This window comes from Anneissia japonica, unplaced genomic scaffold, assembly GCF_011630105.1.
Source record: "Anneissia japonica isolate Jap-2015-1 unplaced genomic scaffold, ASM1163010v1 scaffold7345_len93687_cov157, whole genome shotgun sequence".
Classification (NCBI taxonomy): domain Eukaryota; kingdom Metazoa; phylum Echinodermata; class Crinoidea; order Comatulida; family Comatulidae; genus Anneissia; species Anneissia japonica.
Window position 1 is genome coordinate 78,897 of NW_022740285.1, and position 11,257 is coordinate 90,153.

General features: G+C 32.6%; 1 protein-coding gene across 1 annotated transcript; it reads left to right on the forward strand.

Moving 5' to 3' along the window:
- Nucleotides 1-310: 310 nt before the first annotated feature.
- Nucleotides 311-11,054, forward strand: LOC117118225 (the record flags this gene model as incomplete). The annotated part of the gene is made up of 7 exons (XM_033262744.1): nt 311-355; nt 2,381-2,767; nt 3,328-3,375; nt 5,156-5,379; nt 9,284-9,373; nt 9,884-10,226; nt 10,752-11,054. Coding segments are annotated over exons 2-7 (1,390 nt in total), but the record flags the coding sequence as incomplete, so codon positions are not given.
- Between the last annotated feature and the right edge of the window lie 203 nt (nt 11,055-11,257).

Sequence of the window (11,257 nt, forward strand, 5' to 3'; positions counted from 1 at the left end):
CCTCAAAATTTACTTGAAAACAACAGGTAACGAGAACTTTCGGCCATAGACCTTGAATCTCAAGTCACGTCCATACGCGCAATGACGTAACCAGTATTTAAATACTGTAGATAACTCACAGCGTAGCTTGTGTTTGAATGCAGATATGGCCAATCTGATCAAAGACTTAATTAAATCCTTGTCACGAAACTTCACTAACATTAATTAGGCCTATTATGATATGGGAATCAATTATTAACACATCACAACGTTGTTGCTATTATAAAAGTGAGAGTCCTAAATAACAGGCCGCATTGTATATGTGAATCAAACAGATCTACAGAAGTAAGTAGACCTACACTGCGTAAAGGTAAAGGTAAGGTAAATGTAGAGAGTAGGGAATAACCTGCTACTCGCAGCTTTACAGGCCTAAACGTTTTTCTCCTGTTTGTTTTGTGTCACTTCATGTTCGAATACGGGGCGCCAAAGAACACATTACCTGTTCTGCCATAAAAAGTCATAGGGCCTATTTGTAAGGGACAAATCATGTTTTGTAATAGACGAAAGTTATTTTGTCTTGACAAAACATATTTCGTAAAAGACACAACTATGTTTGTCTATACAAAAAATGTTTTGTAAAAGACAATACCATGTTTGTCTGTACAAAACATGTTTGAAATGACAATACACATATTTGTCTCCCCATTTTTGTTTTCATTTGGAAGGGTTTTACAGCTAATGAATGTGCTACGTTTTTCGGGTGTCCCATAGCTTGGCCCCATCTGTTCCTTACTCGAGACAACGCCGTTATTATTATACAGCGCACGGTTGTTGAGGCGAGGGCTTAATTCTGGGGTGGAAGCTACCGAGCCAGGCAGCATACTGCCTTAGAGGGTCTGTGTGCACTCGGGCGTGACACCTATGCCGATAGCGCACATACATTACGGAACTGTTTTTAGTTGAATTACTTAAAATCAAATATATTTACTACTTGTTTTGTCTTTTTTTTTTTTTTTTTCTTGTAAAGCGCATTGAAGCTTTTTTTTTTTGCTGAAGTGCTATAAAATAATGGACTTATTATTACTATCACTATTATTGTTCGTTCAAAATATACCATTTTAGACAATTTATAGGCCTACTCTACCATCTCCATGATTTATTTATAAAAATAAATTTAAAAAAAAAATGATTTAGAGGGCTCGATGACGACAATTGACTGGGTAGCATCATGAAAAAACGTCCTTTGATAACTCAGAATATCAAATGGGTGGTACCAATTAGAGATCGACCATTAGGTTTATCGATATGATAAGTATCCGGCGGCTGTGTTAGAATGTGCATAAACAATGAAATCATTTTTATCATCTGCCTATTAAGTATGATAATCATGTACAAGTTGCAGTCAGTTGATAGGACGACCGGGTTTTGTCTTTAAAATTATAAAGTACTTTAGCCTAAAGTATACACTGGGGATCATATTTTTAATATCTCTAACACCATCAATCACCGGCATAATCACCAATCTCAATTCTACGTTTCCAAGTTAAAAGTACTCTACTACAGCCTGGCATTACTATATAAAATTCTACTCTATCGATAAAATAATATATTTGAACATGAAACAACTTACTTTACCTTCATGTTTCTTATGTATTATTTTGTTGCTACCGGCACTTTAGAGAGCTCCAAACAGTAGGATTAACGTTAGCATTGTTTCTTTTCCGTTTTTCTTTCTTAATGTTGTTTATCTGCTATGTGATGAACTGAAGACGAAATGAATGATATATGATATGATATGATATGAGATTCTTACAAGGGAAAATGAAGACAGATTCATCTAACAAAATTTTGTCTTTATTTAAAAATGGAAGGTTCGATCCATTTCTGAGTCGGATAACGTGACTAACCGTCTGATCTATTTATCAATCGTGATATCTTCAATATTGTTGACTTACTGAAGTTCAATTGTTTTATGTTGACCTATGTTTGTCCATACAGATTGCCACCCAACCGGAGTAGGATAATTTTCTACTTCAGATGTCTGATAAACATACCTCAGAAGAAAACACCTCTAAGATAAACTGTTGATACATTTTGTGGTGTTTCTTTTATCCATTAAAAATATATATATTATATATATATGTATATGTATATAATATATATATACATATATATATTATATATATATGTATATGTTTTTTAAATATGATTCATACAATTTTTTGAATCAAATTGACTTTGCATAAAACACGACTCATTATGATTTTGATTTGGTAAAGCATTGCAATATCAAAATTGTGCATTTTCGTTGGATATGCTTATTTAGTATACTAATCAATATTTCATTTCAGTTAAAGAGATTTTACATATTGACATAATTTTAGATATTTTTCCTTCGCAGAAAAGATGGAATGCGTTTTTCTTCTCCTTCTTCATGTCCTACTGTTAGCTCATGCCATTAATGAACCACCACCGTACCAGACCGATCCGATGTTGCTTGGAAATGGAGTGAAAGCAATGACAATATATCCTGGTGGTATTGATTATCTTGGCATAGGCTACAATTTGCTCTACGGTAACCCAGATGGCAGCCCAACGACTGCTGTCCTAGATCCAGGACTACGCCCAACTTGGAGAGTATTTGATTGGACCTTCAATAAAGGGCGTTCAACACCAGATCAGGTTGCCTTTACTCAATCATCAAGTTGTGCCAAATCCCAGAATCTGGATCTATTCCACAATGCATACGCCTATGCGTCAAAATTTGAAAAACAAGTTGGCTACAAATGTAAGTAGATGTATACACTTTACGTATTATTCATTATTTTTAAGTTAGTGATGGAATATTGTTACAGGCCTAATACTAGTATCTATGTTTCTCGGTTTTGATATTGATACTCTTTTAAAGTGTTAAATATGCACATTTTAAAATCACTTAGGACTTGAAAGAATTTTAACAAACACTTTTCATTACTGTTGTATATTATTTATTTGTTTATGTCTTGTGTATGAGGAAAATAGGCCTGAAAAGTATTTTTGGTATCAAATATCATTTTCGTCGATCAAAAAATTAAATGCACGATTATTATTATTATTATTATTATTATTATTATTATTATTATTATTATTATTATTATTATTATCGTTATTATTATTATTATTATCATCATTATTTTATTATTAATATTATTATTATCATCATCATCATCATCATTGTTGTTTATTATAATTTTATTTGACTATTATTTCTGTTCTCTTTCAAAATTCTATCAACTTAAAATGTCTACACTTTCAATGTCTAGGATTTTTTACTAGTGACTCTTAATCTAATTATACAATTATTTTCAGCTGGTGTTCGCTTCAGATTTGCATCCACAAAACACAGCCAGAGCGATTGTAAGTTATCTTGATTACTTGACGTTGGTAAAATTACCATATCCTGGCCTACCTAATACCGTAATTATAATGGCTGTTGTAATCATGTCTATTGAAATTAAATTTGCTTTTGTATATTGCTTACTTTAGTATATAATCAGTATCTATTTTAGAATTTTGTCTTGGAATAAATTCTTAAATTAGGAGAAAAATAGGCATAATAATGATTAATTTCTTATAGTGAAACATCATATTCAGAATGCACATAAATATCTATAACGAGAGCAAGTCATCACCCCAACACCATACAAGACAAAACCTAAAGAAATTTTCACATTTTTATTTGATATTTTGTTTTTGTTAACTCTACCTTTCTATCATTTTTTTTTGTAAAACTCCACTACATAGTCTAAGCGCACAAACCAAGAGAGTGGACTTTGCAGGGTTTTTTTTTTTTTTTTCACAAAAATAGGATCAGGTGTCGTTGGGCTCTCAGAAGTAGGCACTGTGATGGGATAGTAAGGCTTAGCTAAGTTAGAGCTAAACGCTAAAAATCTAAACTACCTAGGAATATCAGTGCTATTTTTGCACCGTAACTTGGACTAGTCCTATACTTATGTGTGGAATATTTAGTAAAACAAAAATCATGCTTTAACCAGGATAAGCCTAAATAATAATAATAATAATAATAATAATGATAAATAATTTTTTAAAAATTCGTTTAAGTGGGGAAGGAAAAATAGGAAAGAGAGAGAGAAGGAGTAGGGAGAGGGTTAGAAGAAAAAGAGAGGAAAAGAAAAGGGGAAGGAAAAAAGAAAAAGAAAGGGGAGGGGAGGGAAGAGGGAAGAGAGAGAAAAAAATATTATCGTTTTTTTTTCTTTCTTTTATTCTTTCTTTTTTCTTCTTAAGTTTCATTTATGTTTCTTTTCAGTTTATTCAGATAAAGTGTAATTCATTCTCCGGGAGATGGAATGCGCACCGTCGAGTTTCGGCATTGGTCACGCATCGTCAGGAATTCCTGGCAATGGCGTGAGCAGTGTCGAGCGCGGTGGCGTGTATTTAATTTCTTGGGATGCGTAAGTTAAGTAAAAAAATCAAAACACTGATAAAGTATTAATTAGACAGTGTATTTGTAAGAAATGTCTATAGCAAGACAAATGTATATATGTTATTACTTTTATATTGTTAATTATTGTTGCACATCTCTTTAGCGATTGTGCCTCTGTACAAAAGACAGACAATAAAGTTATTATTATTATTAGTGCGGGTGGAAATTTGGGTTATTACTGCTACGAAAGATTCTACTAAAATTCAAGTCGGTTGGGTCGGCTACTGTCTGCAGAATGGGCTGAGGAAGTCGGCAACTTATAATTTACAACATTATGATGAAATACCATAATGATTTGTAATTGTATGATCATCATCATACTATTACTGCTGGAATCATAGGTATGAACTTCTAGATCATCATTAGGTAACTTTAGAACAATCTTAAAGGAAAGATTTTATTACAAAAATACCCATTAGGATAACTGATGTAGCATAATGATAATAATATTACTTTTTAATGATATTTTTTTGTCGATTCACTCTTTTATGTAATATTGAAGCTTTTTTTTAAAGATGTTACTGTTTTACTATTGATTTTTATTTTATTTTATTTTACTTTATTTTTCGTCTTCTCTCATTTAATCTGAATGGTATATACCAAAGCTTCTATTTGTGTTTGCAATAAATTTATACCGAATCTTAGATGTTGACACATAGTCGTATCACAACGTAATAACCATTTATTTTACATATTATAAAGTAATATCAGCGTCATTGCAAACCAATGCATACATTTACTATGAAGAATTAAACTTGTGCCATCTCGGGCAGGCACGGCTTACATCAGAGCTTGCGGGGATCGACGACTATCCGCTTTCCAAAACATTCGTACATAGGGCGAATGCACTTCCGGCTAGGTACATACAAAATAGTTCCGACCCCGACTATATGCAATTCATTCATGATTTTGGAACTGTGAGTGACATTTTATCTTATATATTGATATAAAAATATTTGTTGTAGTCTTTATCGTATATAAAAATTTAAGAATTTCTTTTATCATATGCACTTTTTACAATAAAAAACGTACATAAAATTTTGTATATCCAGAGTTTGACTGTAATGTCAAATTCATTACAAAAAAATATGTAAGATGATTCCCCCTGAACCATCTCCCCCCTCCCCGCCCAACACGCACTTAAAAAAACCCCTGTAGTTTCAACTCATCTAGCACATGGATAAATCTTTGTACTATTTCATTACAATAAAAAACAAAAACAAAAACAACAACAAAAATTTTACATAATATCTGGTCGGGTTATGTATTTATAATTTATTGCAGTGGAATATGAAGATTGAATATTCTCATATTTAATTAACCTATTGATGATTCCCAGATCAAATCTTCTAGGTACCGTAGGGCCTATTCTACGGAGCCCCTAAAGGGACATGGCTAGAAAAAATATTTAATTAAATATTATTATGACAGGAAAAAAGCAGGCATCTGTGAGTGGTGATACGGTTGTCATAAAGTTATAAGGGCGACCTCAAAATTATTTCGTTCCCTCGAAATAATATTTCGTTCCCTCGAAATAATATTTCGAGGGAACGAAATAATATTTCGAGGGAACGAAATAATATTTCGAGGGAACGAAATAATATTTCGAGGGAACGAAATAATATTTCGAGGGGAACGAAATAATATTTCGAGGGGACGAAATATTATTTCGAGGGAACGAAATATTATTTCGAGGGAACGAAATATTATTTCGAGGGAACGAAATATTATTTCGTGTTAACGAAATGATTTCGTTCCCTCAAAATATTATTTCGGGGGAATGAAATGATTTCGAGGGAACGAAATATTATTTCGTTCACTCGAAATAATTAAATATTTTTTTTTAAACCATGTCCCTTTAGGGGCTCCGTACTATTCTGTATTTTAGGAATTGGAAATCGGAACCCAGAGAGGCGGTGTTATGAGGTGAATGTGGAAGGTTTTCCATATCAGTAGATTGCATTATTAATGTTATACGATATTTGGCACGTTTGATTAATATAAGTGAAGACAGAATTATCAGAAAATGTTAGGCTTATAACGTTAAACAAATGACATTCTATTGACTCGGTGAAATATTGTTATCCCAAAATATTCGGCATTGCTAAATATGATCATATTAGTCCATTTGTTGAATGTGAATTACTCAGTTGTTGTATTCAAGATATTGCTATTTTTCAAATCTTTTCATAGCCTTACATTACGGTATATTCTGATCTTCTTTCTCTACGTTCCTCTTCATTCTCACGCACTTTGAGATTCACTACCACTTCTCACACTTTTATTGTTCCAGTTTTCGTGGGCAGGTCCAAGCTATTTGAAAATGTGACGTACGGGACTTTCGGAGACTCAAATAGAGACAAGTATTTGAGCCTGTTAATGCTTTATGTAACATTTATTTATGCAGATTTTTTTGTATATTATCAAAAAGTTTATATACCTTCATTAACGAGGTTTAATCCTAATTAATGTTTTGTGACGTACGGGACGTGAAGAAAATGTGATTAAAAAAAGTTAGCATGCGAAACGCTCTGAAAGTACCAATAGTGTAATAAATTTGCTATTTTTCATGGATATTGTTTCTGACTAACTTATGCAAAAAATGTGGTGGTACGAATCTATCAAATCGTTTTTACGCGGTAACCGGATATGTAAATTTTTCCACCATTCAGACATTTTTTCCATAGGTATAATACCCCAACTTTAGCTATTTCTTTTAATCAATACAAAAATGATAATATTCTTTATGGAGAAAAAAGTATAGGAAGTTTGAAAGTGGGTCGCCACCCCAAAAAGTATGAGAAGCAGAGCTGTGTGCTATGTATCCATTTACCTACGATTTTAATGAGAATGAGTAATAATTCATACCCATCTCTAGTTGGAGTTTGTTCCATTAAATCGACATTTAAAGTTCACACGATGTTGTCAGACACCCATAAATTTGCCTTCCGCTAGGTTTAATATATTCACTTCGTATTTATAATTGCCTGCCCTCTAAATCCGTCCATGTGTAAGAATGTGTTCAGTACTCAATTATACGTTGTTAAGCCAGAAATACACTTAATTATCAACATCATTATAATCATCATCATCATCATCATTACCACCATTGTATTTATCTTCAGATTCTTCATTCGGTGCCTCTACATCTTTGGCATTATGATATCATCACTATCCAAATGACAATATGTGAGGTTCTTTGAATTTTCTATGGTTGAGTTCAATAAAAATCTAGACACTTCTCCTTGAACCCATTCGTGAATGGTAGGACCTTTTTAAATACTGATACTGCTCTAGCGATCTTCACCATATACTGTAACAGGCAGGAAAACATTACTTTGGATGCTTCTGGTTCTATGAGTTAGACAGGTAGAAATAAATGTAAAATAGGCATTGAGTTAAACGAATTACAATAGCTTGTCTTATTATTGAAATATGTTCAAATTAACTTAAATATTATAATATCGAAAATCTATCCTGTTCTGCTGATCCATAATGACCCAATTTGCATAAATTCAAAATAGCCGCCACTCAAATCCTTTGGGGTTTTTTAATTCGATAATATGGGATCTAATGTTTTGGTTTTGGTGTCTATACCTATAGTGTTTTCAATGTCAATGAATCCATCTGTGTCACTCAGGTACAGGGCGGCCATACTGAAATTCAATATGGCTGCCATGTAAATTGTACTATTTTGCACAAAAACGTAGTCTAATGAGGTCAATTGGTTAATTAAATAATGTAGCTTACAGTTGTGCTATTTTAAGGTGTCAAGTAGATTTACAAAGGAAAGGAGACTGATTTTTATCCCTACATCCGTTCTGAGAACTCTGAATTTTGTTTTAAATTGCTGAAAATAAGTTATTACCTAGTTATTTACGATAGATTGCATGTCTTTTCTTAATGGTTGTCAAATCACATGCGATGATGACGTTCCTAGCTTTAAAACATATGAAATATACAAATTAACGAAATGGTTTACTTTTAAAATTTAAATGTGCGTTCGTTGGTGACTAATGAGTCCGATGCATGTTAGACAATCTTCCGCAATGTTACAAGTATATGGATGGTCAGTGTTGGGTTGATTGGCTGATGATATCTCCCGCTCTCGTTGGCGTGCATGACGTAATGATCTTTTTTCCAATGAAGTTTGGATCGAGCTTTCTTAAATGTTGCAGTCCCTGTATGTACTTCACCAGTTTCCTCGATCAGCTGCTGTTGTCTCGCATGTGTGGTTGTTTATATTGCGGAGCTTCAATTACTAATATTAATCTACCCGTGTGGCATGTAGACGGTGCCTCAATGGTATTAATTATATGCAGGTAACTGGCATATCTAATTACCTTGAGATGCACGCTAAATCTTTCTTAAAATCACCAAAAGGTTTTTTTTTTTTTTTTTTTTTTTTTTTTTTTATAAAAATAAAACACAAAGGAAATGGTGGACCAAAATACCCAAAAATGTCTCAGAAGCAATGTTGTATCTGCTTGAAAATATTGATCACCTTTCAAGAAAAAAAAAGAAAAAAAAAACTTTCAAAAATTAAAGAGTGGGTCAAAATAGGAAATTGGTATTAGGAGGGTGAATCTATATGTTTAATTGTTGAGGCCGAAGAATTAATCTTGTGGTGTATTTAAAATAATTTGGGCATCCTCAGATTTACGGTAAAAATATCAAATAGGCTAAATATACACTTTAAATCAAATTCTAACGACTCACAATAATATCTATGCATACTGTATCTCGCTGCATAAGTGTATAAAATGAAAGACGATTTAGTAAAAATTTTAAATAACATACTTTTTCTTTCGTTAAATTCAGCATCTTGTGTATCAAATTAATCTCGGAACTAAAATCATGAAACGTTATCAATGGACGAGTACAGATTTTGCATATTATTCTGCTGAACACGTAAGTAAATATTATTTATATTTTTTTTTATAAAAATATTTTATGTTGCATATCAGTCCCATTAGTTTTCTCCAAGACTTTTTCATGTAGGCTCCATTTACTGGCAGCTAGTTGGAAAGTTATTATAGATCATAGACCTTAGACTGTTCGAGAATTCAGCAATAAGGTGAAAAAAGCAGACTGAGGAAGTGTCGAAAATTTTGTTTAACAAAATGCATATGTCTCAAATTATGTCGGCGTTTGCTTTAAACATTACAGCTACTAATAAACATCTTGTATCTGTAAGTCAATAGTGTATGATATGTCTCTAATTTTTACGAAGTTTAATTGATATCTATTTTATTTCTTTATTTTTTATAATTATATTGACAGGTATGCAAAATTTGGTAGAGTGAAACGATTTAATTATAACATTTTTTGACAAATTTATCCAGTTCATATGTAAAATATTAACTATGTGTATTTCTTTTATCACAAGTTTAATTTCAATATTTACTCTTGAATTTGAAGTATTCTTCGAGTACCTTTGATGGAGGTTCGTTTCTGGCTTTCAAGAAGTCAATTTCTGTCAACACTGACTCGCTGAAAGGGGTCATGGATACTGGATTCAGCGCTGGCTTAGAAATTGGTACTTTCACACTTGGCGACGACAAACTTGCTATGTTATATTCTTACACCCTGATGGGTATGGAAGAAGTCTTTGAAGCTGAATATTGGCAGTTGAACGATAACTACGTCAGCGCGGGAATTCTTTCCAATGATTTCTATGGACGTCTGTCGACTATGCAATCCAACATGGAACTAGCGTTAGCAGACTACCCTTTCTGGTTGAACTGTGATGAAACAAAGAAAGGTAAGCGGCGTATATAATAATAATAATATGTCGTTCTTATATAGCGCTTCATGCCTTTACAAGGCCTATAAGCGCTTCACATTACAGTATATAGTTCTGTATAAGGATTATTGGGCATATTTTGTATATATGCCTACATTTAAGAATGTATGCATATGTGCTTCTTGACTCATATACATAATTGAATTTATAATGTATTTATGTTTTTCTTTTTTATAATGATCACATAACTCGGCTCCGCCCCGTTGAATGGAACAGTCAATTTTTCAACGAATAAAAATATTCTACCCATTGCACTCATAAACATTCATATCTGTATTCTGTATACGGTAATATTTAACCAATCAATCATCAATCAAGCGATCGATCGGTAATAATCAGTAAATCAATTATTATCGCCTTTATATAACCTTGATTAAAAGTGCAAAATGTAATTGTATTGGAACCTAAATTATTCAAAAATAAGCTTCAAATGAAACATCGTAATAATAATTTATTGGCTTTAAAATTGCTTTTATTTTTCAGACCCTATCGTGACAGTGCCTATAACTTGGCCTAAGGGAGCATTTGGACTTCCAAAGACCAACACCGGATGTCCAAAGACACCGGGCTTTACTTTTCATTCCGGTTGGAGGTTTCAAGATTGTGAGGATAATAACAATGGCAACCGTTGGTCATCTCCGCTCCACTTTGTTAGTGGTTCATACGGCAGAGACATATATCAGCATTTTTGTGTGAAGACACAAGACACGGTCACAAAGTATGATGTCGATTGGCCGAAGGGAGAATATTGCGTGTTCAAACAATCCAATAACAACTGTCCTAAAGGTATATGAATTACGTTTTATTCTAAGTTTCCTACCGTTTATGTGTGGTATTCCCTTTTCTTCTAATTTTGTCATGAAATTAATTTACAATTTTAATAAAACACAATAAATCTTTATAATTTAATATCCAATATAAAGAGAACATGAACCTAAAAATAAACATAATTTCGTGTATTACCCTTTAAAAAGAAGGGTCATTAACCC